The sequence below is a fragment of the Aedes albopictus genome, chromosome 1 (assembly GCF_035046485.1).
Source record: "Aedes albopictus strain Foshan chromosome 1, AalbF5, whole genome shotgun sequence".
Taxonomy (NCBI): Eukaryota; Metazoa; Arthropoda; class Insecta; order Diptera; family Culicidae; genus Aedes; species Aedes albopictus.
The window spans coordinates 137,065,104-137,093,010 of NC_085136.1; the positions used below are offsets into that span (position 1 = coordinate 137,065,104).

The 27,907-nt window shown below is 44.8% G+C and overlaps 2 protein-coding genes across 2 annotated transcripts in view; one reads left to right on the forward strand and one right to left on the reverse strand.

Annotated features, from left to right (window-relative positions):
• Nucleotides 1-27,907, forward strand: part of LOC134285187 (uncharacterized) — a 316,349-nt gene that overhangs the window by 135,175 nt on the left and 153,267 nt on the right. The window lies entirely within an intron of this gene.
• On the reverse strand, nt 864-27,889 carry LOC109432382 (proton channel OtopLc). The gene is made up of 4 exons (XM_029852530.2): nt 27,474-27,889; nt 12,594-14,038; nt 1,363-1,794; nt 864-1,273 (listed from the first exon to the last, which is right to left on the reverse strand). Exons 1-4 carry the CDS (start codon nt 27,621-27,623, stop codon nt 1,132-1,134), a joined length of 2,169 nt encoding a protein of 722 aa, XP_029708390.1. The 5' UTR covers nt 27,624-27,889; the 3' UTR covers nt 864-1,131.

Sequence of the window (27,907 nt, forward strand, 5' to 3'; positions counted from 1 at the left end):
AAAATTTTGATGCGGCTGGAGGGCGAACTCTGTAAATAATGTGGAAATTAGTTTCTGATTTGGTATTGGCAATTCAAATTACTACATTACAAATTTTACATGAATCTTGTAACCAATGGTAATTAAATACGGCCTAAAATGTGCAGAAAAAACTTTTTCGAAGAGCTCAAAGTGATCTGTGGAAAAAGTTTTATCCTAGCTCTTAATAGTCATCTTGGTATGGATCGGTCTCCAGTGAAGGTAGTCAAGGAGTCATCTGAGAGGACTACGTTGAACATAACGTCCGAATAAGTGCCATCAATAAGTTTCCCAATTCGATGATAACTTTTATAAATTTCTAGCTTTTCTTAATAAAGTATTCTCAGGATTCAGAAATGCGTAGATGGTACAGTCCCAGACCGCTGTTATGAGAATTTCCTTCTTCCCGTCCGTTACCAAAGCACAGAGATTAAGGGCTGATCACTCACCTTGCAAGATTTATTGCGTCGACTGAAAGATCATGAGTACATATTTGACGAGAAAGGCACTATCACCACTAGGTGGAATAATCTGGGTTTTTAGCAATATCTCACACCCCGTGCCAGTTCCAAAATTAACAGATAATTTGCGTACTCGCCCAAAACTATTTTGTCGTACGCATTCTACAATACATATTTCGACTAGCACCCTAAGTATGTATAGTAGTGAAACAACCGATAATGCGATCACGAACACCAAAATCAATTCAAAATCAATATGGTGATAAATCACCAGTCGAGTAGATTGAACGACCTGCCAAACCCATCATAATTCTTGTCTAAACTCATTGACTGAACCCCAAACGGTTGTGTGATATTGATTTATCATTTCTGTTTACGTTCGAATTAATGTCTAACGCAATGTATGTACAGCATGTATTTATCAGTATCCAGTCCGACATTGGTCTGGTTAACTTTGGTATCGCTACTAGTCGCTATCGCAGCACACAGTCAGTGGCGGCTGCTCACCCGTCCGTTATCTATACTTCCAGATTAGCGTCCGGCTCTCCTCCCCTCCTACCCAAGCGTACGTATCCTCCGATCCAGCAGATAGGAATTCCGTATCATCTTGTAATATCGTGGCGTCTGTTCGTCAAGCTCGCCTAGCATCTTCTCAGTGAGCGAACTCTCCCGGCTCGTACGAGTGTCTCCAGATATCCACCAAACACACGGAAGCGTGAAACCGATAGAACATTATCAGCGGCAACGAAAGATGATTCAAAATCGACCACAGGACGTCACCGTAGAATTCGTATCTAGGAAGGGGATTTTTACGGAATTACTCGATTAACGTCTGTTGTTTCAAGAAAAGACAAAGTGGATTATGGGAATAATTGGAGCTCACCTTTCGTCGCCAAAGTCACCCGTTTTGACGGAGAACGTGTAGTAGATCCACAGCGACACGTTGGCGATGGTGAGGAAGGTGACCAGTTCTTTGCCGGGTTTCTTTTTCCGCAGGTCCGGGGAGTTCGAGCAGCGCCGCAGCGTATCGATGATCCACGGCGTTTGAATGAGGATTTGCAGCAGCTGCGTGAAGATGATGAACCCGTTGAGGACGGAACCGTTCTCGAAGGCCGGGATCATACTGAAGAGGGTTTCGGAGAAGAACGCCGGGATGGCGATGAAAAGTAGCACGTCATCCATGCGGGAGATGGGATGCTGGTTGATGTCCAGTTTGGCGGTTTGGTAGTATGCCAGCACGACGGAGAAGGTCATGATCGCCAGGACGACCAGCTCGAAGATGGAATCCAGAAGAATTCCTGTGTCGCGGTAGTCGCTGGAAAAGATGAAAGAGAACAATTAAGGGATGCTAGGTAAAATTCAGGGTCACTGTGTTTGAATATTGAGTATTGAACATAAACGAACAGCATACTTCCGATCAAAACTTTTGAGTCACCCTCTCAAAAACTTGTCTTTTTCTAGGCCCATATATCCGACAATTTGCGTTCGATTTAAAAACCCTAGGCCCCATTCAAAAGATAATAAGTTGAAGAAACTTTGAACATGATTTAGTTGAAACTTTTACAAAACTATTACATATAAAGTTTACCTAAACGTTGCTAGGACTCCTCGACCGACTAAACGACATTCCTATGGTCGCCAAACTCTTCGTCTCTCCGGAACCACGAAGAAGGCATTGCTTCAGAGTGGGGATAGTGCACATCGCACCCTCAAGGTTAACTGCGTAGCCTGCAGCAACGAGCATCGATGACTCGCTTTGAAGAGTCCATCACGGTAGTATGCTGGTGATTAGCCAGTTTCCCGAGTGGTCCTCACTATACTGCCATTGTCCTCGGAAGGCGAGTAGGGTAGGGTCCATCCCACGCCCGCGCCCAACTGTTTTGCAGATATCAAGAACTGATGATTACGTGCAACCCGATCTGACCTGCTGAAGGCAAGGGTATCACTACCCTTCAGGCCCTATTAGCTGCACCAGAAGGTTGCTGACAGCAGGGTCTCCACCTGCCCCGACCCTTGCCGGGGACCCCTTTCCAACCGCGGGCTCGGATCCAACCCAGTAGATCGACGCCACGACAGCACCGCTACCGGGACTTCCTCTCCGCGGCCACTTAATCGCTGTAAGGGTCGATCTCGACCGCAGGGCACCGGTATGACCTACGAAACCGACTCCGAACCCCTGGACCACCTCTTGTACTGCATCTGAACTAGCCATTCTCCGAGTCCACGCGCCACCCCTCTGTAGCTCCAAGACGATATGGGTGATAGCCGTTGAAACGGCGTTCCAGCCAAACTCATCCCTACACATCCTCTGGACCAAGTTGTCCGGGTTTGTGTCCTCCCCGCATGTGGCAAGCATGCGGTCACGCATTGTGCGAAAACGCGGGCACACGAACAAAACGTGTTCCACCGTTTCCTCTAAACCATTGCACACTGGGCATTTGGGAGAATCCACATGCCCGAAACGGTGTAGATACTGTCGGAAGCAACCATGACCTGTAAGGACCTGTGTCAGGTGGAACGTAACTTCCCCATGGCGCCTATTAATCCAACTATCTACCCTCGTTATCAACCTATGGGTCCACCTTCCTTTGGTGGAACTATTCCACGCGCGCTGCCATTTGACCATAGAGGCCATCCTGACAGTCCTGCGTATGCCTCTTGTGCCGCGCATTTCGAAGCACTCCATGTCCTCACTGATAAGAATGCTGATAGGCACCATACCAGTAATGACGCAGAGAGCGTCGTGTGACACGGTACGGTACGCGCTCGCAACCCTCAGGCACATAAGCCTGTAAGTACTTTCCAGCTTCCGTCGGTAGCATTTAGTACTAAGCGCGGTGCCCCACGCCGGGCCGCCATACCTAAGTATGGACGTAGCAACACTAGCCAGAAGCTTGCGCTTACTGGCGTACACCGCAGAGCTATTGGACATCATCCGGGACAGTGCCGCAATAGCTGTGGAGGCTTTTTTACAGGCATAATCGACGTGGCTACCGAAGGTAAGCTTATCGTCGATCATCACGCCCAAGTGTTTGACGGAGCGCTTTGACAGGATAGTACACTCTCCTACACTGATCTCCGTCTGCTGCTCCGACTTCAGGTTGTTAACAACCGTCACCTCTGTCTTGTGGTGAGCCAGCTCCAGTTTCCTGGACCGCATCCACGCCTCCACAACCTTGATCGAGTGGTTGGTAGTCAACTTTACCTCCTCGATCGTTTCACCGTAGACTTCGAGCGTAATGTCGTCGGCAAATCCGACAATCACCACTCCCACTGGGTACTCTAACCTCAACACCTCGTCGTACATGACATTCCATAACACTGGACCCAGGATGGAACCTTGCGGGACTCCTGAGGTTATGTGAAAGCACTTCCGACCCACCTCCGTGTCGTAGACTAGTACACGATTCTGAAAGTAACTTCCGAGAATCTTGTACAGGTACTCCGGTATCCCCAGACGCAAGAGCGCATCGGCAATAGCAGACCAGCTGGCGCTATTAAACGCATTCCTTACATCCAGAGTCACTACAGCGCAAAAGCGAATTCCCCTCCTCTTAGGCTCGAGTGCTTTCTCGGCGGTTTTTGTAACCGACAAGATAGCGTCTACGGTGGACTTCCCATTCCGGAGGCCGTACTGGTTACTCGAAAGACCATTTTCGCCCTCAGTGAACCGCAACATTCTATTGAGGATGATCTTTTCGAGCACCTTCCCCGCCGTGTCAATCAAGCATATTGGTCTATATACCGACGGGTCTCCGGGTGGTTTCCCCGCCTTTGGCAATAGTACCAGGCTCTGCCTCTTCCAAGCTTCTGGGAAAACTCCCTTGTCCAGGTATTTCTGCATGTCGTGACCGCAGCAGATTATTCCTCGTACACAGAAGCCGCAGTGAGGAAACTCTTCTAAACCTCACTGCGAGCCAACTGTCGTACGGCCTTATTTATTCGGCTGCGGCTACTCGACGCTCCGACGCCGGAGCGAGGGAAGTAATTGTCCATTCTAGGTGAAGCTGGGTCTGCTGCTCTGCAGCCCAAACACCTCCAATCGTGCCTGCAATAGTCTATCAACTGGCTGCTCAGCTCACAGCTCGGCTCACCGTTCTCGACGATAAGTCGACAGTCGACATTCCGACTTTGACAGTAGCTCGAACAGTGTAGCATTGGGCAATTTCGCAAGATACAATTGGGAGCTCTTATTTTTTTTATCTGTTTTAACGAGATTTTTAGCCCTTGGCTAGTTCATCTCGGGACCCACGCTTTACTTCCCTTCCGAAGGAAGAACTCACATTTTGCGAGTTTGTCGGGAGTGGGATTCGATTCCAGGTCCTCGGCGTGATAGTCAAGTGTTCTAACCATCACACCAGGTCCGCTCCTCTTATTTTTTTATTTCGATTATGTTGATACTTTATTCGTACGATACTATATTTGTTTGGAGCATTAATTTACATTTTATATTTTATAATTCCAATCTCTTACTCTACACTGCATAGCAGACCTGAACATCTCGGGAGCCTCTGCAATAGCTACTTTTAAGGCCAGGTTCGGAACTCCGTCTGGACCTGGGGCCTTACCTACGCTAAGGGACTTAGCTATCCCCGCAAGTTCCACATCGGTGACCCTCTCCTCATCGCCAGCCCCAGTCCCCGGCTGTCCTACGAAAGGAGGCCAAGGACTAGGATCATGACGCGGAAAAAGTCCTCCAATGATCCCCTCCAACATCTCTGGAGATTGCTCTGTAGGAGCCATCACACCTCTCGTCTTGACCATAACGATCCTGTAGGCGTCACCCCACGGGTTCGTATTGGCACTCTGGCAGAGACCCTCAAAGCAGGCCTTTTTGCTTGCTCTTATCTCGGTCTTAAGCGCGGCTTTTGCAGCGGCGAACACCACCCGCCGTTCGTTTCGCTCTTCCTCTGATCGTGCTCGCTGCATCCGCCGCCTAGCCCGTAGGAAGTCGCGACGCAGGTCCGCAATCGCGTCGGTCCACCAGTAAGCCGGTGACCTCCCATTTCTAGGGTGGACTCGCCTAGGCATGGTTGTATCTCATGCACGCGAGAGCATCGCTACCAGCTCGTCGCCGTCTAAACCGATTAAGGTTCACTCACGGCGGAGCGCCTCCCTAAATACCCCTTCATCGAAGTATGATGTCTTCCACCTGCAAGGGCTTGGCCTTGGCCTAGCCGCCTCTTCTTCTATCCGCTGTCTGCTGTTGTTGTAGTCGATACTGTAGCGAACCGCCAGGTGGTCGCAGTGAGTGTAGCCATCGTTTACTCTCCAGTTCGAACTACTTGTTAGGCCAGGACTACAAAAGGTCACGTCAATAATTGACTCCGCTCCGTTTCGACTAAAGGTACTCTTGGTACCGACATTAGCCAAGTCGACATCTACGATGGCCAGTGTTTCTAGCAGGATCTGACCCCGCTGGTTCGTGAAATGGCTTCCTCATTCCACGGCCCAGGCATTAAAGTCACCCGCTATTACCACCGGCCTTCGCCCTGTTAGCACGGTCGTTAAACGGTCCAGCATTTGCGTGAACTGCTCGATCGGCCACCGTGGAGTCGCATTACAGCTACAGAAGAAGACCGGGTTTACTTTGGTGACCACGAAGCCCTCATAGGTAGTAGATACCAACTCATGGGCGGGGTATGTACCCGTCGTCCACATCGACGCCATTTTTCTGGACCCATCCGCGACCCATTTGCCGTTGCCGGCGCATACTCGGTATGGGTCCGCTATGCTGGCGATATCCGTCTCGCACTCAGAAACCGCCTGACAAAGCAGTTGCTGAGCCGCGTCACAGTGGTTCAGGTTCAGCTGCGTTACCTACACGATTTGTTCACTGCGACTTTCTTGAAGGCCGGGCACCTTTTACCACCCGTTGGATGTCTGTTGTTCACGGATTTCCCGGTACAGATCATGCAGATGGGTGGTGTTATAAATTTACCCAAGAATTTACCTAAAATGCCATACACTGAATTACTGGCAAACCCTACCAAATCACAAATTGCCCACAATGTAACTATCTTGTTTTGCTTTGTTTAATCTCCCCACTTGCATCTCAGTTATGTATTGTAGTCACCATGTTAACCACGCGAATAAAAACGTTTCGAGTTCCTCGTGTAATTCCGTGTATTTTTATAATTATAATAATCCGGAAAACTACTCTCGGCTACGACCGTTTTGGCGACGAGGATGGGATGGTGACGGAAATCCGGTCGATTCCGTGGCCAATGCGCTAAACCGGGTTCTGTTTGCTCCCGGTGGTGGACCGGTTGGAGGAGGTACTCCGCCATACGCTGCTGCTTTGATCCCAGTCGCGATGCAGTCGACGTTCACAGTCGAGCCATTTGATCGCCATAAGATGAAATAGTCCCGCTGGGTGGAGCGACTGGAGGGTGCATTTTTGCTGTTCGGAGTTGGTCCCCAGGCGAAGCTGCCGATGCTGCTGCACTATATGGGAGCCGAAACTTACGAAGTAGTTTCGGACAAAATTGCTCCGGAAAAATCGCAGACGAAGACCTACGACGAAGTGGTGCAGATTCTCGAAAACCAGTTTAACCCTTAACCACTCGAGATCTTGGAAAACTTCCGGTTCAAATGTCGCAAACAAGGCGACGAACGTGCTGAGGAATCGATCGACGATTATCTCATTGCTTTGAGAAAGTTGGCAATAACCTGCAATTTTGGCGTTGCGGAATCTGTTTGTTTTCGGGATCAGAGACCGGGGAATACTGGTGCGTTTGCTAGAGGTGCGCAATCTTACGCTGGACCGTGCCCGTGCGATTGCAGTGTCGATGGAGGCGTCAGCCAAAGGTGGACAGGATCCATTCGCGTCGGGGAAAACCGGAGCTGAACCTCGTGGAGCATCTGCCAAACAAGCACGCAAAACCGAAGGCGAACAAAAAGTGCGTCGTTCCTGCTAAGAAAGTGAGTGCAGAAGCACACAGTGATAAGAAGAAGGGAGATAAGTGCCCGCACGTGAAGACGACGTGCAACTACTGCAAGGTGGCAGGCCACTTGTAAAAAGTTTACCTAAAGAAGATTGCGGCAGAGGGTGCCCGAAGAAAAACTGATACACACCAGCTGGATCAAGATGCGGGAAATGGAAACTGCGGAGAAAGTGTACATACGGAAAAGATCTGCGGCGTGTATGATGCTGCTGATTTCAACAATAGCGTTGAAAAGTTCTGGCTGGAGCTGTCAGTGAACAATGCCACGGTGAAGTTTGAAGTTGACAGCGGCTCACCAGTGTCGATCATGAGTGTGTCGGACCAGAGAAAATTCTTTCCCACGGCTAAACTGCATCACCCGGACACTGTTTTGGTGAGCTACAGTGGGAACATGATCGAGCTGTGCGGAATGTGTGTTGTGCGCGTGAATTACGGTGGACAAAATCACGAACTGTTGCTGTACATGGCGAAGAACAAAAAGCATGCACTGCTGGGTCGTGGGTGGATGAAAGTGCTGATCATTGATGTGAACAAGTTTTACGAAAACGTCCACACGATTGCGGTTGACAACAGTGCAGAATCGGTGAAAAAGCTCATTGAGCGATGCGGAAACGTCTGTGAGAAGTCGATGGGTAAAGTCGACGGGCTAACAGCCAAGCTGCAATTGAAGCCAGATGTGCGACCGGTGTATTTGCGTGCGCGACCGGTTCCGTTTTCCATTCGGGATGCGGTCGAAGAGGAGATTAAAACCTTGGAGATGAATGGTGTGTTGGTGAAAGTGAACCACAGTGCGTGTGCGGCACCGGTTGCGGTTGTCCCAGTGATGAAAATGAACAATCGAGTGCGACTATGCGGTGATTATAAGACCACAGTGAATCCAAATCTCGTGGTCGATGAACACCCCCTGCCCACCGTCGAGGAGCTGTTTGCTAATGTGGCAGGTGGTGAGAAGTTTACGAAGATTGATCTCTCGCAAGCCTCCAGTCCGGAAGATCAGGAATACACTTTGAGCACTCACCTGAGGCTATACAGACCGAAGAGGCTAATGTATGGAGTCAGCTCCGCTCCGGCAACCTGGCAACGCTTGATGGAGGAAGTACTGAACGGAATTCCAGGTGTAACGGTATTTCTGGACGACATTCGAGTAACGGGGCCTAACGACCTGGTCCACTTGCAGCGTCTTGAGGAAGTACTGAAACGGCTCAGCCTATACAATATGCGGATCAACCTGGACAAGTGTCAGTTCTTGACTGATCAAATCGAATACTACGGCTACTTGATCGATCGCAACGGAATCCATAAGGTAAGAAATAAGATTGATGCTATTCAGAACATGCCTGCGCCGACGACCAAAGATCAAGTCCGCTTATTTGTTGGGTTGGTAAATTATTACGGTCGCTTCTTCCCACATTTGAGTACCTGCGACCCAAGTACGACCATATACCCGTTGAACCGTCTACTGCGTAACAATGTGGCTTTCCATTGGACAAAGGAGTGCGAAGAAGCCTTTTCGAAGGTGAAGGACGAAATGCAATCCGACCGGTTCTTGGTACACTACAGTACGGAGTTACCATTGGTGCTGGCGACCGATGCGTCTCCATACGGGGTCGGTGCAGTGCTTAGCCATATTATGCTGGACGGTACTGAGCGACCAGTCATGTACGCGTTGAAGACACTGAACGATACTCAGCGAAGGTACAAGCAAATCGGCCGTGAAGCATATGCGATCATCTTTGAAGTGTGGAAGTTCTACCAATACTTGTATGGACGGAAGTTCCGGCTCGTTACCGACAATGAGCCGGTGAAGCAGATATTTTCGGAAACCAAGGGTTTGCCGGCAATGTCGGCACTGCGGATGCAGCACTACGCGACATTCCTCGCGTCGTTCCGCTATATTATCAAGTTTCGTCCAACGAAGGAGCATTACAATGCGGATGCATTTTCCCGTTTGTCGGTCGGTGCGAAGACACCGGACAACGTCGTCGAGGAGGTTGACTTGCTTGAGGTCAGCATAATCGAGACGCTGCCGCTGATGGTCGACGATCTCGCGAAGTCGACTGCTGCTGATTCTACGGTACAAGTGCTACTGCAAGGTCTGAAAAACTGGAAAACGGTGGAAGCCCGCGATCGGTTCGGAAGCGATCAAACCGAGTTCGCACTACAACAAGGATGAATCATGCGCGGGATCCGTGTGTATGTCCCACCGGATTTGCGACGGAAGGTGTTAACGGGGCTGTACTCTGCTCACTTTGGGACTACACGGCTGAAGTCGCTCGCCAGAGGCTACGTCTGGTGGGAGTGAATCGACAAGGACATCGAGGAGCTTGTCCGATGCTGCGCGGCTTGTCAGATGACACACCCTGATCCAGTGAAGGTTCCTCTGCACTGCTGGGAGAAACCAAAGGAGCCATTTGAGAGAGTGCACGTGGACTTTGCAGGTCCATTCATGGGCACGTACTTTATCGTGTTTGGGGATGCCTACACCAAGTGGCCGGAAGTACGGATCCTCCGCGACATCACCACAAGCACCACCATCCATGCGTGTCGTGAATTCTTTGCTTCCTTCGGGATACCCGCTGTGCTCGTCAGCGATCACTGCGTGCAGTTCACGTCGATTGAATTCCAGAGGTTTTGCAGCTCAACGGAATCGTTCACAAGATGGGTACCCCGTATCACCCGGCTACAAACGGACAGGCCGAGCGTTTTATCCAAACGTTCAAGAACAAAATGAATGCTCTAAGCTGCGACAAGTCGAGGATGCATCCGGAGCTCTGCAACATCCTGCTCAGCTACCGGAAAACCATATACCCTGCCACCGGAAAGTCACCTGCAATGATGCTGTTTAACAGACAAATCCGGTCTCGACTTGACCTGATGGTGCCGAACGCTTCTGCCACCGCGAAGAATCCAGATGTTTGTGCCAAATCGCTCGCGGAGGGGACGAGAGCCGCTACTTGTGACTATTTGGACAAGGAGAAGTGGAAATACGGTCACGTTGCACAGAAACTGATGGGCAAACTTCACTACAACATCAAGTTGGATGACGGTCGACTCTGGAAGCGCCATATCGACCAGCTACGGGAGGTCGGTGATAACCTGCCAGCACGCCCTACGCTACCGGCGATCCCTGTGGAGATAGAAACCGTTCCAGCTGTTCCACGAAGTGATGTCCCGGAACAGACTCCATGTGCTGTCGTTCCGCCGCCAATAACTGCGGCAACTCCGATTGCTGAACCACAACCTTCGACGAGTGCATCTGCTGTACCCCGGCCGAACGTACCACCTGCGGTACCTGAGCTAAGGCCGCAGATCCCTGGAGTACGCGCTGAACCAAAGCTACCTGTGTCCCAGCCGGCCCCTTCCGTAGTCTAACGGCTGCGGCGGCCACCTGCGCATCGCACTGTTGCCGCAGTCGCCTCAGTTGTGAGAATCCTCACTTCTATCACAATATACTGTTAGTGGTTGAAAAATCAGCCATTTTGATGCATGCAATCAAAAGTTTTACACTATTTCCGTGGCGCAATTTGATTCCGTACGCACTTTATGTAGAGATGTTTTACTAAACAAAAAGTGATTTCTCCTTCCTAACGTTGCAAATGACATTCAATATACCGCATTTATTTCACCACTGGACTGCGAACTGCGACTTCTATAGTGCGAAAACGTAAATAAAAGTGCGCGATTGCATCAAATCAGGTTGATGTCTTCGGCGCACTAATTCTTCAATCTATGGTGAACAAGTGCTCTGAAGACACCGAGTTGATTTGATGCAATCGCGCACTTTTATTAGCGTTTTCGCACTCGTGAAACTAGTGCGATAGTCCAGTGGTGAACTAAATGCGCTATAAATGTGTAGGAAGTTCTTTTGAGCACACCTGAATTCGTATACTACGTATAAATTGCCAAGCTCCCACCTTCCGATAACCGCTTCAAAGGAACATTTCAATGAATTACACCAATCGTGATAAGAATTTCGAAACAATTACGATAATAACGCCCGTGCTATTTTTTAAAGCCGGTATCGCAAAAACGTGCTTTCTTTTGAAGTGTGTTCCGCAACAACTTGGTTGAAATTCGGTAGTCTGATTACGGTACCGGTTGATATCTGCGATAAATCTCATATTCTGATAAATATTACATTCTAATACCTATGCTGCTGCGGTAGCTGCTGCAGACATGAAGTTGTTTTTGTTTTGCCAGAACCAAAATAAAATATTGCTGGTGGAGAAACGTGCCAAGCGATAGAGAATCAAAACAAATCGATGATAAGTGGAATACTTATATATTTGTACACAGTAATGTTGTTGTTCACGTGAATATATTTTTGAAATATTTGCATCGACGTTCTAATTTAGCACATCAATACTTTTATCAATGCGATCAAAATTAGATTGCTATTTTCGTTGCAACTTGAAATCTTGGCTACTTGTATTTTGCTTAACTTATAAGGCTTGCCAAAACCCATTAACATTGATTTCTCAAGATTATCAGGTACAGGGGATAGACAAAATGATCGGGACAGGCAAAACTTTCACTTTTTCAAAAAATGTTCAACTAGCTGTAATTTTGTGAAAAGTGCATCAAATATTCTCAACAGCTTAAAGTTGGTTATCGGATAGTTATACCTTTTTCAAGAATCTTCAAAACTTCATGAAGAATACCCCGATCTTTTCCAAATTTGGACCACTGATGCACAACTAGTTGATGAACTTACAGTGAATATTTGATGCACTATTCAAAAAGTTGCAGCTAATTGAACACTTTTTGAAAAGTGAAAATTTGGCCTGTCCCGATTATTTTGTCTATCCCCTGTAGAATAAAATACTGCTCTTCTTCTTCTTGGCGTAACGTCCTCACTGGGACAAAGCCTGCTTCTCAGCTTAGTGTTCAATGAGCACTTCCACAGTTTTTAACTGAGAGCTTCCTCTGCCAATGACCATTTTGCATGTGTATATCATGTGGCAGGCACGAAGATACTCTATGCCCAAGGAAGTCAAAGAAATTTGCTTCACGAAAAGATCCTGGACCGACCGGGAATCGAACCCGTCACCCTCAGCATGGTCATGCTAAATACCCGTGCGTTTACCGCCTCGGCTATATGGGCCAATAAAATACTGCTGTAATTCTCAATAAAACCCTGAAAAACGATCACAACAATTATACTTACTCATCTCTGGAGGCGATGTGAAACAGAATGATGACCACTACAGTAGCCACAATCAGCACCAGTCCCACAAACAGTCCTCGACTCGATGCATGGCAATCACCGTAAACAACCATTTTCCCCTTGACCTCAATATCGTGATCAATCGTGTTGTCCTGCACATCCGAACACACACTGTCATCATCGCCGGAATGTACACTTCGTTGACTACCGTGGCCATGGCTGTGTCCATGACCTCCGTGACCTTTGACCGACAGTTTCTTCGGACATCGGTTGATATTCGCGTAGATCATGTACAGCAAACCGACGATCAAAATGTTGAATTCAATCACAAACGGGTACAGGTACGGCGAAAAGGTCGTCAAAATGTTGTTCAGTTCTTCCGGACCCGGACAAAATTCCCACGAAGTTTTATCGATTTCTACTACGTTGCTTTCTTTGGACGCTTGTTTTATCCGGATGGCGACGTGAGTTTCTCGAACGATTGTGTAAACCCAGAAGGCCAAAGCCGTACCGATGGCATGCATCAGTCCAAATCGTGCCAATCCTCGGTAATGATTGATCACCACGTTGGCATATTTCCAGAAGAAGAAAACCAAAAACAGACAGTAGCTGAGAAACAGAACTTCCAGGGCAATGGTTACATTCGATGCACAAGCAGCCCATTTGCCATCGGTGCTGTTCATCAGAATTCCTTGGTAAGACAGTAGCAGCACCGAATGGATCAACAATCCGAAGCAGAACCAAGTGGCTCCCAGCTTCAAGTAGATGAACTCTCCGTGTCTGCCACTCACAAAACAATAAAGGTGAGGAACTGGCTTCAGCCGTGGCATATCCCAATCGTGAGGTGTATTCTTCTGAGGGGCATTCGGGTTCAGCGCCAGTGGTCCATGGTTGAACTGCGCCGAAGTCTTTGCCATCATTTCGTCGTAGGCCTGCTGCCTTCGTTCCAACTCTTCGAGAGCTCTGTGTGTCCTGTGCACGTGTAACCGTATGTTGGTGTACAAAAACGCAAAATACACAATCCCCACCGAAACCATGTACAGCCCAAAAACTTCCGCCAGCGGGTATCGTTTATTGTTCTCCACGGCATCCGTCACAAAAGCTATCAACCCGAACACCACCAGAAATATCGTGTAGCTCAGTGCCGTCACCACGGCCAAATATCGCAGAGTAAACTTCTTCTTCTCTTCGGGAGTGGACGGCGGTGGGATCAGGTGCTCGTTGGCCGAGGTCGAGCCATGTGACCGGTGCGAGTGTCCCCCCATCGAGGGCTGATATGAAACGGCTCGTTGCATCACCGGCGGCGGCTTGCTGTTCGATATGACCGAGATGGGCCGCTTTCGGTACGATATCGTCGGTGTGTGAGTTGGATCGAAGGTGTCATCGAGGCTGGGCACGTCCAGCTCTGATCGTGGTGTAGACGGCGGTATAACAGCTGGAACGTGCTGTAGGGGAAGATGACAGATAACAGGGAATTAGTCTAAGCTGGCGACAAAAATTGAAGTGGTCTTAAAGTGTGGAACGTGGTGACGTCTTTTTTTCGTTGCATGAATGGGATTTGTGTTAATCAGGGGATTTGAAGGAAATCAGAAACAGACAAATATTGTCGGGGAATTCCATCGGTTGCAGTAGAATCATAGGTCATGAAGCATTCGTTCGATCAACGCTTTTCGCGACATTTCTGATATATGATTATTTGGTTCGATCGTTTCATCGGTGTAGAAAAAATCAATAGTCAAACGCCGTTTTATTGATAATAGCTGTTGAATTGTTGTGGCTTTCTCCTTTTCCGTGTATTGGACCTTTTTCAAGGGATAACTAAAAATGATATACAACATTAGAACATAGACACATTACAAATATACATTAAACATACACAGCCGTTTCAATGCTCTTAGACTGAGAAAGCCACAACAATTCAACATTTCCTCCCAGTCGTATACCTCCTCAAAATTGATAATAGCTCGTTCTAAGTTGACCATCTATGTCTGTCTATTTCCTAACAGTTTTCACCTAGATAGTTAACTCAGATGTCACCAGAGAAATTCTTCACTCAAAATGTTGCCGTTAATTCAGAACAATTTCACATCATCTTTTTCTTTTATAGGAAGGTGTCCACTGGGTACCCAGCATCACCATGCTAGAGGTGACGGGTTCAAATCTCGGTCGGTCCAGGAACTTTTCGTTACAGAAATTTTCTTGCCTTCTTTGCAATACACTAATGTTTATTTATACGCGGTCCACGTGGAAAAAAATCGTAAAAGTCTAGAGTTTCGGGGCTTCTGGGGGCTCCAAGATGTTTAAGGAGGGCTTTTAGGGGTGGTTTGAGGCATTTGAAGGTGTTTTAGAACGTTTAAGGTATATTTCGGAGGTGTTTCAGGGGTTCTCGGGGGTTTGTAGGGTCTTAGGTGCGTGTCATAAGGTTCGAGGGCGTATAAGGGGGATTTCTGCGGATTTCAGGAAGTCCAGAGGATTTTCGGCGGGTTTCCGAGATGTTGAAGAGGTGTTAGTTATATAGGCGTTTTCAGGAGTTTCACAGGGTTTCAAGCGCATTACATGGGATCAGAGGGGGCTCTAGGGGAATTTCGGAGGCCTTTCAAGAAGCTTTAGAGTGTTTTCGGCGGGTTTCAGAGAAGTTACAGTGGCGTTACATAGGCGTTTTCGAGGGTTTCAAGTGCGTTACATTAGATTGAAGGGGTGCAAGAAGAATTTCGGAGGCATTTCAGGAAGTTACCGAGGCGTTTTCGGGGGTTTCGGAGGGTTTAAGGTGTGTAATAAAGGTTCTAACGGATTTTCAGAAAGTTCTGAACGATTGTCAGTGGGTTTCGCCTTGAAATGCCCTAAAAGCCCACCTGAAACCCCCTGAAATCCCACCAAACACCTCTGAAACAACCCCGAAACTAGAGATGGGCGAACCGTTCGCGAACGGTTCCGAAGAACTAGTTCTAAAGAGAGAATGAATGAACTATCATTCGTTTTAAAAGAACGATAGTTCTCCGCTCTCTAAAAAACAGGTAAACTGAATGTCTTTCAGGACTGTTCATTCAGCCTTTTCAATTAATGATTATTGGATTCTGTGAGAACGAACGTTATACATGATCTAAGCAACTATCTCGCAAAATAGTACTCCCATAACATGCAGCCGGTCAAATAACGGTTATTGATAAATGGTCAATCCACAGTATCACAAATCCTACATACCTATTTTTGCAGTGACGGATTTGCTTTTTTATGCTGTCACGTAAATGAATAACACGGCAACGTACAAACGCCAAACTTAGGTTCACAAAACAACCATAACAACTGAACGGAAGAACGGTTCAAAAGAACTAGTTCTTTCTGAGGAACTGTTCAATTAAGAATGGTTCCCCTAACAGAACTGTTTTGCCCATCTCTACCGAAACCTTCTCAAAGTTCACCTAAAATTTGTGGAGCCTCGTAGCCGTGCGGTTAGGGTCACCAAGCTTATAATCGCACCATGCTATGGGGTGAGGGTTCGATTCCCGCTTCGGGCGTTGAAACTTTTCGTGAGAATAGTTTCTTCCCCGTTTCCACTGGTGCATGCTCCGTTGTCCGTTGTCTAATGTTAAGTTTAAAACAGTCTGTATACAGCCGAAAGCTGAAGACGTTGTCCGTGTCTTTTTTTTTAATATCCATAAGCCCTATAAAGTCCCTTGAAACACCCTGTAGTGCATCTGAAACCTCCCTGAAACGTCCTTCCGTCCTGTAACTCCTAGAAATACCTTGGAACACATTGCAACGCCCCCAGAAACTCACCTGAAGTATGCTAGAACCCCATAAAACCCCCATGAAAATCATCTGAATCCTTCCTGAATGTCCTTGATGCCTTGAAATGCCCTGAAACAGCGTGGAATCTCCTGAAACCTCCTGAATCGCACCTGAAACCATGTGCGTAGCTACAGTTTTTTTTTTTTTTTTTTTTTTTTTTGTGAATTTTAACTTAATGCTAATTCTTCACACAAAGCGTAGCTACAGTGATTTGGCCCCCTAGCTCCGAAATCGTGGACTTTGGCTGTAGGGTAGTGGAGGTATTTTGGACCGGGCAGGTATTTTGGCCCACCTAGGGAGTTTTATGATATTTATCACATAATCTCTACTAAATCTTGCTAATTTTTTATTGGAACACGAAAAGTATTCAATTATGTGACGACCTTTATTTTGGATGTCAGTTAAATATGCTGTTCAGTATCAAAAATAGAGAAAATGTTTTCACTTCCAATGAAACGCACGGAAAAGCACCAAAAACAAAGAAGGTGACAAATTTGTAGTCGGCTTCTAAGAGGTATTAAATTTTACAAGTAAATATTTATTTCATGTGAATGTAGTTAGGGCCTTGTAAGAACTCAAAATAAACTGTTCTTAACCTCGGTGGAGTGATAATATTCACTAAAATGGTGGTTTGAGGTATGGCCAAAATATGTTCAACATAATCAGATGTGGACATATTTTGGACCACCTGTCAGATCCATCTCTCCAGTTCCTTCTTAAGGGACAAAATATTCATGCCAATGTAATGTACTCTAAAAACATATAAATAGAATAAGTTGGGATCTCCCGTGATCTGGGTTATTATACGTTTATTTTACAATGAGATTGTTGTGGGTTCGATTTGTTCTAACAACTTTTCGCCAAGTTAAAAATTTCGATTCGGTTTGTGTCCTAACAACTTGTCGACAAGTTGAAATTTCCAGGTGTTTAGTCATCCATTTTAGAAAAGTTGTCCTTCTCGGCAATCAGTTGATGACTGCGACAATGTGTTATCTAATGTATGTTTGACAAATTACGTATCATTCAAATTACTTTATTTTTGATGGCCTTTCCACTCATTAAAATATGTGTGGAACATCTTTATACTTAGCAAAATCACTAGACTTCCACACTTCCTATTAAGCGTTACGTAATTTATACATAGTGACTGACGTCATGCAATAGTTAATAAATACACGTTTCACGTCACATTTTTTTTATGAAACATCATACTACAATGCGTAAAAACTGGCAATTGCAACAAAATTTCATCTTTTTTTACCGTTACGTAATTTTTAAACGTTCCCTGCCTCAAAAAATGAATAGAAAAGATGTAAACTTCACGTAGTTTTAACTATTTTTAAATTTTTGCTGAGGTGGCTTTCATTTCATGAATCAATTGAAGTTTAATTTGGTGGGCCAAAATATGTGCACTTGGTGGTCCAAAATAAAATCAGGTGGTCCAAAATAAAGGTCCGAGAACCTTCAGGAGTTTTGATATTTCTTGTATTTACTACACCAATTTTGAGTTCTGTTTGGCCTGTTTCGACAGAAAACTTGTTGCTCTACGTAATGCCTACTGAAATTATCCATATTTTGAAGTGGGAACCTTCTTTTTTCGCTGAATTGTTCATCCACTTCCTAAAGGGGTCCAAAATACCTCCCTTACCCTAGTGCACAATAAGCGCGTAAGCAAGGATGGGAACACTCACTTGCGAAGAATTACACTCACTTGCTGTTTTCTCAGCTCAGAAACGTGCAATCAAAAAACGATGTATGGACGACTTTTGCCTTGTGATTTTGTCTAAAAGTTTACCGAATATAGCAGAGGTCGCACACGCATACCGAATTCGTGAGTGAGATGCGAAGGCAACTCTCCACGAGGTGAATGTAATTTACACTCACCTCGTGGAGAGTCGCTTTCACAGCTCTGTCACGACTTTGGGATTCGTGAGCGACCCCTACTCTATTCGGCAAAGTTTTAGAAAAAACCACAAGGCAAAAGTCGTCCATACATCGTTTCTTGATTGCACGCTTCTGAGCTGAGAAAATGGCAAGTGAGTGTAATTCTTCGCAAGTGAGTGTTCCCATCCCTGCGCGTAAGACATTGAAGTAGTTACGAGCATATCTGAAACCTTATAACATGAAACGTTCAGTAACCCCTTGAAACGCCCTCAAGCGCATTGGAACGTCCCTTAAGGCCTCCCTGAGACATCCTGGAAACCCCAGAAGCCCGTGAAACCTCCTTAAGCAATTCCAACCCTCCCTCAAATGTCGTATCACCCCTTGAAACGCCCGGAAGCGCATTGATACACACCTAAAAACCCACCTAAAACATCCAGGAACCCCCTGAGACCAGTCTTGGTAAAAACTCAAATCTCATAGGCGAGTTGTTTCACGTGCGATTCTTGACTTGCCCACTTCACCGTCGAAAAAATCATGCATGAGTTGACTCGTTATTTCACTCATTGCTTTATTTCCTGGTTTTCTTATTATTTACATCGAAATTTTAAGGACTATATGATAGAACATCAGCAAATCTAGCGTACAATAACATTGAATGCCGTTCAAATTGATTTGGATTGGTTTTACAAGCGAACAAGATCTCGGCTCTTGACTCGTGAGAGCGAGATTTTGCATGAAAATCTCGCGCGTGAGATAATGATTCAGAATCGCGTGCGAGTTTGCTCACGCAGGAGCGGTTCATGAGTCGCTTTGAGTGTGATTTTACAAACACTGCCTGAGACCCCTTAAAATGCCTCTGAAATATCTCTGAAACGGCTTGTAACCCATTGAAATGCCCTGAAACGCCCCTAAAAGCGCCCTGAAACATACTGAAACTCCCTGAAATCTCCTCAAACGCCTCTGAAATCTTTCTGGAACGCCCCGTTATACCTTGGAACGCCCCTATAAGCCCCTTGAAACATTTATAAAATCCTATTTGACATCTACCGTGCATTAAGTTTTTAGGCGATGTAAAAAAATACTATTCTTTCAAAGCATGAAATGCCTCATGAGTTAGTGATTCAGTGATTGAGGCAGTAAGTTGGTGGGTTACTTAATATGTGAGATTTGCTCCGTGAGAGTGTGTGAGTGATTTTATTAGTTGGTGAATTACATAGTGAGTTACCGTAATATGGGGGAAGTTGATCACTATTCATCATACGCGCCAACTTGTGGCAAGGCCTCTCAAAATCAATGAAATACTATCAAATTCTATGCTGTTTGCCCAAATCAGGCATATTCACGTGGAAACTAGCCGAAAAAAGTTGCATTTTGTTCAATTTTAAAGAGCTTCGCCACCCCCCAACTACGTCACAAGGTGGCGCCTATGCTATTCATCTACCTATTCTTTCCGATAAAATCAGGTACAAAGTACATGATTCTAAACAAAAATGTTTAAAACATATACTGAAGGGATCTGAATCAAGTTCCTTAAACGAAGTTCCTACAAGAAATCACACTTAAAATAAAGTACCGTATTCAGCTGTTCTATTTTCGGTAAAAGTTCAGATAACCGAATGTTCAGCAAAATATTACCGAAGCCCGACGAAAAAATACCGAACGTTCGGTAAACTGTACTGAATCATCGGTAATGCTTACCGAACGTTTGGTAAAGAATAACTGAACTTCGGTAAAACTGTGCTGAACTTCGGTAATCCAAACTTTTACCGAAAATAGAACAGCCGAACAAGTGACTGTAAAATAAGTGTGATTGCAGCATTTGGCCTTTTAAATGGGCAAATTTGGAATCTGTGGTGAAGTTGATCAACCATAGTGATATAATTTCAAAACATTTGAAATGATTGAGTGAACTAAATTTGATGATGCTGAATCTGAATAAAGTTTTGAAATTCTTACAGGTGATGTATTTCATATGTAAGCAATAAACTTAGTTCACTAAACCTAAATTAAGGCAATATCTTTCAAAATCGTATGACTTTCGCAAAAAAAAACAATGCTTTTTCAAATAAAATTTATGAGCCAACATCATTTTTTACACAAAACTGAATTCAATAACCCCACTATGGATGAAAAACATAGTAAAAGTATAACATATCCAGAAAAAAGCGATATTTTTTAATCCAAAATCTAAAGTAACTGGCATGAAATGATCATAAAATCTCCAGCAATTATCACATCATTGATTTACATCAAAAGATATCCCGATGAAACAGATCGGCTTAGCGACGAAACGTCAAAAGACAAAACGTCGAGAATGTGTTATCAAAATAAGAAGTTGACACGAATGCACTTTATAGTATAAAGTGTCATTAATAAATTTAAAAAATAAGAAGTGATGGCTTGTTCTAAAGAGGTTGAATCAGCAATACATAGATGGCTGAATATCGAGTTGAATAGAATATTATTCATCTGGGTAACCAGCTTTGAAACATACACCAACATAAAGAATTAATCATCTGTTGTTCAACCTTAAATCAAATAATACAGGGGATAGACAAAATTATCGAGACAGGTGAAATTTTCCCTTTTCAAAACATGGTCGAATAGCTGTAACTTTTTGAAAAGTGCATCAAAAAATCTAAAATTTTTACTGTCAGTTAATCAACTAGTTGTGTATCAATGGTCCAATTTTGGGCAAGATCGGGCTGTTCTACATAAAATTAGAAAGTTTCTAGAAAAAGCCATAATTATCCGATAGCCAAATTTAAACTGTTATATCTCCGGATTAAATGAACCAAATACAATGAAATGTTGAGTGTTTATGACTCATATAATAAGCTTTTAAAGACGCTTAACTAAACTTGAAATTATTAACAAGAAAAAAGTTGAAGTTAAAAAAAGTTACAGCTATTTGACTACTTTTTGAAAAGTGAAAATTTTACATGTCTCGATCATTTTGTTTGATAGCCGACCCAAGCATGTTTTCGTAAAGTCCACATCGCTTCTTCAGCCTCAATACAGACTTTGTTCAACTTATAATCTTGACTATTCAGATTCAACAAGTATTTCTCTTGTTTTCGAGGATAAGTATACAATAGAAGAATTCGAATGACCCCCAATTGTAGAGGCGCTAGGTGAGATGAGAAGAAAATTGTTTGTTCACACAAAAAATTAACTTATATTTTGCCTTGGTAGTTGCTATTTTCCATTGGTAATGGCTTCCATTACCATCAATCTTGATGCCCACACCAACAGACACCGGATTGACCAGCTAATAAAAAATCCGGAAGATCGCCCGCCGGAGGCATGGCAAGAGCTCCTCAAATTATTCACATAAATTGTTCGTGTTCGGTAGGTAGGGGGATTAGGGGCATAATGGACACCCGGGGCGAAATGAACACCCCTGTTTTTGCCGAAACCGTTGACTTTTATGTAAATTTTTTAATGCATAAGTATAAAGGAACAAGTCATTGTTCTATTTTTCAAAAGTACCATTTATATACCTTTAAAATAATAAAAATATCATAGAAATTGAGGTATGTTTTTTATATGGTGGATTTCTTATAATATTGAAGCAGTAGCAAATAAGGTATTACGAGTGACTGAGTGTGTCCACCATACAAACAAGTGAATTGTTAGCTTATCTACATGTATACGTAGATTTAGCAATGGATGAAGTATTATATTTTTTATCAGAACACACTGAAAATAGCAATTTCAATTTTGTAGTCTATTCGGGGCAAAATGAACACTGGCAATTACGAATGGATGTACGCATATTGCATACTGTTAGGCGTTTTAGAGAGTTTGAAAAAATTCAATCTGATTATTTTAGCCTAAAAATGAATTAATTAACTTTAAAGTTATGTAAACTCGTCTAAGATGGAGAATTATATCTGAGGGGCCCAGAATCAAAGGGGTGTAAGTGACCATTTTGTCGATTTTGAGCTGAGCATATCATAAAATTCTTCAGATTTCAAGCTTTCAGGAACTTTTTTAAGTTTGTTTCTACGATGATTGGAAAAATTACAATAAATCAGAGAAAATTGTGTTGGTTTTGAAACTCCATACATTTTGTATGGCAAGAAAAAATGGTCAAAAACTTTAAACCTCATTTTCTCGAAAGTGGGTTTTTGTCACTTACACCCCTCTGCTTCTAACCCCCTCATCTGTGATATTGATCTCCGTAGGCAAATTTCTTAACTGGTCGATATTCTCAAAGATACAGCATAAAATATGCAGGGGTATCCATTATTCCTCGATGGGTGTCCATTTCGCCCCGTACCTTTCCTGCCAGCCCCAAAAAACACACGGTTTTCAATTCATTATTTCTTCACAATAATGACATTCTACCAGGTGTAAATGATAAAAATACGTAGGAAACAAGTTAAAATTGTAAGCCAACTGATAATATGTTAAGTTTTTGTCTGTTATACAGGCCTAACATACTCATTTGCTTAGGGTGTCCATTATGCCCCTAATCCCCCTACCAGATCAAGGCGCATCTGAAAGAGAATTAAATTTTCTATCCAAAAAGTGCTCATTTGTTACTCTACGATGCGGAATTCGATAAGAAAAAGTGAAAAAAGTGCACTTTGCCTATGCTGCGCCATGGCATTTTTGGCGTAGTCACTCTTTTCGTAGGGTTCTCATTCCTGCCACCGGATGCAGAGGGATCGTTAGCTTCCGTCGAATTCGCCTGTTATGAGTGGTGTACATGCTAAGGTGAGTGACAATAAGTCAGGAGGTCCGAGTTCAATTTCCGTTTTTCCCACAGATTAATTTATACATTCCCAAACATTCATTCATTTATTTAGTTCACATCAAATTCATGATACCGCCAGTCGGGGTGACATTGGGCCTGGGGGGTAACTTTGGGCCAAAAATCAAGAAAGATGTTTCACTCAATATACTAACATTTATTAAAGTGATTATCAAAAAGCTGATACCATATGGCAAATATAACTTGCGTTGATCATCCGCTGTAGAAAAATATCACATTTTGTTAATTTTCCATTAAGAAAACGTGATGTAAATATCATGGTTAAGCGTACTGTACAAAATCGTTGTTTTAAAATGCCCAGTAGAAAATAGCTGAATATCGAACATGTAATGAACTGTTGTTCTCTAGATATATTGGGTAGTTGTTTTGAGAAGTAATATAAGTTTTCTTGGTTTTGTATGCTATTTTGCATGAAAAACTTATTAATTCGAGCTGTAGGGCAAATAACTCATTTTGGGGTGACTTTGGGCCATATAAAAGCAATGTAGTCAGTACGAGAACCCTACAAATGTGAATTAAAACAACTGCGAGTATTCCCATTATTTTATGCATAAAACGGCGTTTGTTTTAGGAATAAATGTGAGATTCATGCTAAATTAAAAATGCAAGCATATCAGTTTATAGGTAGATGATAAGGAAATATTTCTTTTGTCTTTTGAGCATGCTAGTTGGAGTTATATCCAGGGGATAGCGGATGTATTGTAATTGATCAACGATCGTTTACAATAAATGTGGTCAAACTTTCACGTTTGTTTGTCTGTGATGTTATCAGTGACTAGGCACTGATAGGTTGTGCGCAAGCAGCTATATATTCACTAGTTTTGATTTGCAAGCGATATTTTCTCACATTGAACTATTTGGATTGAATTTTAGTGTTTGGTCCAATGTCACCCCCTCGAAGGGGTGAAATTGGGCCAATTTTAATTACTCTTTATTATTGTCAAAATTAAAGTTTAAGCATTTATACTTTCAACAATCCTAAACAATATATAAATGAACGTGTCTACCTAATTCAACATTGATTTAGAGCTAGAGTATTGTTGTAACGACATACAAAGGGATGGACTATGCAGTTTTGGCCCAATGACACCCCCACTGACGGTATTACTGAATCAACAATTTGCCGCCATAATACTCGATTTGCAGCTGCAGCTCTCCATCCTCGGTCACGCCCAACACTCGCCAGATCACGCTCCACCTGGTCCGCCCATCGTGCTCTCTGCGCTCCACGCCTTCTTGTACCAACCGGATGGTTAGCAAACACCAACTTTGCAGGGTTGTTGTCCGGCATTCTTGCAACATGCCCTGCCCATCGTATCCTTCCAGCTTTGGCCACTTTCTGGATACTGTGTTCGCCGTAAAGTGCAGCGAGCTCGTGGTTCATCCTTCTCCGCCACACACCGTTCTCCTGCACACCGCCGAAGATCGTCCTTAGCACCAGTCGCTCGAAAACTCCGAGTGCTTGCAGGTCCTCCTCGAGCATCGTCCATGTCTCGTGTCCGTAGAGAACCACCGGTCTTATTAACGTCTTGTACATGGTACATTTGGTGCGGGGGTGAATCTTTTTTGACCGCAGTTTCTTCTGGGGCCCATAGTAGGCACGACTTCCACTGATGACGCGCCTTCGTATTTCACGGCTCACGTTATTTTCAGCTGTTAGCAAGGATCCGAGGTAGACGAATTCTTCTACCACCTCGAAAGTATCCCCGTCTATCGTAACATTGCTGCCAAGATTTGTCCTGTCGCGCTCAGTCCCACCTACCAGCATGTACTTTGTCTTAGCCGCATTCACCACCAGTGCAACCTTTGCTGCTTCACGTTTCAGGCGGGTGTACTGTTCTGCCACCGTTCCAAATGTTCTGGCAATAATATCCATGTCATCCGCAAAACAGACAAATTGGCTGGATTTCGTGAAGATCGTACCCCGGCTGTTGAGCCCGGCACGTCGCATAACACCTTCCAGGGCGATGTTGAATAGTAGGCAGGAAAGTCCATCACCTTGTCGTAGTCCCCGTCGAGATTCGAATGAACTGGATAGTTCACCCGAAATCCTTACGCTGTTCTGCACACCATCATCGTTGCTTTTATTAGTCTGGTAAGCTTCCCGGGAAAGCTGTACTCGTCCATAATTTTCCATAGTTCTGTACGGTCGATACTGTCGTATGCCGCTTTGAAGTCGATGAACAGGTGGTGCGTTGGGACCTGGTATTCACGGCATTTCTGGAGCTGGTCCGTTGTCGACCGGCCGTCGATGAAACCGGCTTGGTAACTTCCCATGAACTCATTTACTTTAGGTGAAAGACGACGGAAGATGATCTGGGATAGCACTTTGTAAACGGTATTCAAAATAGTGATCGTTCGAAAGTTCTCACACATTATCTTGTCGTTTTCAGATTATCCTTTCCTTCCACTAGCTATTCGGTTTCCCAGATCTTGACTACTAACTGGTGCAGACAGGTGGCCAACTTTTCCGGGCCCATCTTGATCTTGTTCCCGTTCTCTGCTGCACCAACATAGTCATTTCCTCCGCTGCCTTGGTTTTCCGTGTCTACATTCTCTTTGCCGTTCAGGTGCTCGATGAAGTGCTGCTTCCACCTTTCGATCACCTCACGTTTGTCCTTCAGGAGATTTCGACAGATTTCGGCTTGCGGCACGTAGCCTTTGCGGGATGCGTTGAGCTTCTGGTAGAACTTACGTGTTTCTTGTTAACGGCACAGCAGTTCTATTTCCTCGCACTCCGCTTCTTCCAGGCGGCGCTTTTTCTCCCGGAAGAGACGGGTCTGCCGCCCGCGCTGCATCCTTCTCCTCCAGAACCGCTCTGCACTTTTCGTCGAACCAATCGTTTCGTCGACTCCGTTCTACGTACCCGATAGTGCTCTCGGCTGCGTTGTTGATGGCTGCTTTGACTGTACTCCAGCAGTCCTCTAGAGGGGCCACATCGAGCACACCCTCGTCCGGCAACGCTGCCTCGAGATTCTGCGCGTATGCGGTGGCGACATCCGGTTGCTTCAGTCGCTCCAGATCGTACCGGGGCGGCCGCGGGACTGTACATTGTTAATAACGGAGAGTTTTGGGCGCAGTTTAACCATCACCAGGTAGTGATCAGAGTCGATATTAGCTCCACGATAGGTCCTGACGTCCATAATGTCGGAGAAGTGCCGTCCTTCAATCAGAACGTGGTCGATTTGCGATTGCGTTTGTTGTGGTGATCTCCAGGTGTAACGATACGGGAGGCTGTGCTGGAAAAAGGTGCTACGAATGGCCATGTTCTTGGAGGTGGCAAAATCGATGAGGCGTAGGCCATTTTCGTTCGTCAGCTGGTGAGCGCTGAACTTTCCAATCGTTGGTCTGAATTCATCCTCCTGGCCTACCTGAGCGTTTAGATCCCCTATAATGATCTGCAAATATCTCAAGATACCAAAATCAAGAAGTATATGCGCTGCGAAAAAGGAATGCCGTAGCCAGAGTTACTTGGTTCGCTTATTTACGTGATGCTGAATTTTAGACTGGACATTTGTTAACCTGTCGATTATCGTAGATAATTCCCGTAACTATCAATCGAAAATTGGCAAGCGCTTAACGAATAATCCATTACCTACATAGCACGAATAACCTGGTCTTGAAGACACACGCGTTCGACACTGTTTCTAGAAAGTCTCATCCCAACATAATTTTATTACAAACAAGATTATCCAATCTATTACATCGGTCCTAGCTAAGCCACCTAGTTTATTTAAAAACATAATCCCTTTCATCTTTTTGTTATATTTGGATCAACATGTCACCAATTCAACCGAACTATTTTTGACTCAAACCCAAGTCTTCAAAACACCAACGAACCTTTTATATAGCCCACTTGGCGAAAAATATTCCAATATAGAACGTAATTTCATAATCACTCAACCAAACGGGTAAAAGACCACTCTCAGATATAGGAACTCGACGGGTCAAAGGAAGCTCTTTGAAAGCAATCCCCCCGGTGGAAGTAATGTTCCCTGCTCTTGCTTGTTTCAGTTGCATTTCCGCTTCGATTTTGTGGCGGCAAATGACAACCTTTGCCCATGTCGCCCATCATCCCATCCCAAGCCATGTATGTTTCATGGTCCCTGAAGCACACGGTACAATGCAAAGTGACTATTCAAGCGTTAAAATCCAGCTCATCGCACCGGAACTTCAATCACTAATTTGGCCTCATCGCGCCCATTCGATGAAAAGGGAACATTAGAGGAAAACCCCGAACAGGTGTTCCGTGTCTCTCCGGTGTTGGTCTCTTCGGCGTTCGGTGTCATTTAGGTTGCAAATCAGTGTGGCAATAAAAAAGTTTTTTTTTCCTGATGAAGGAAAACATGTTTTCCCTCCACTAGAGGGAAATCCCCGCTACTATGTTGTGCCATAAATTATAATCGATCCAGCGTTCCACCTACCGTCGGCTTCTCATTCTCGAGGTCCAGCACCGGGTAGAGGCTGACCCGTACAGGAGTTGGATCGTCCGCAGGTTCTACGACAACTGTTGGAACGGCCGGTGGTGCACTGACTGCCGGTACAGCAGTTTTTGGATCGCCTTCGGTAGGCATCCTTCAACACTTTTCAAACCCGATCAATTAGATATGTAATTAGCAAATAAAAACCATGGATATCCAGTGCGGATGACGACGCGTTCACGACGGTTTCCGAGCGAAAACTGAGCCGTTCCGATATGGGCGAGAAACTGGAAGTGCACCGACACCATCGATAAGTATCCACTCTGGAGGCGCTACCGCCTAATGAAACGGAGAAAATTTATTGTCTTTCCAGTGCGAAATAAAAGATAAGTGCCCAAGCGGGGTTAGTGGCGGATATCCACGCCAGATATCCAGCA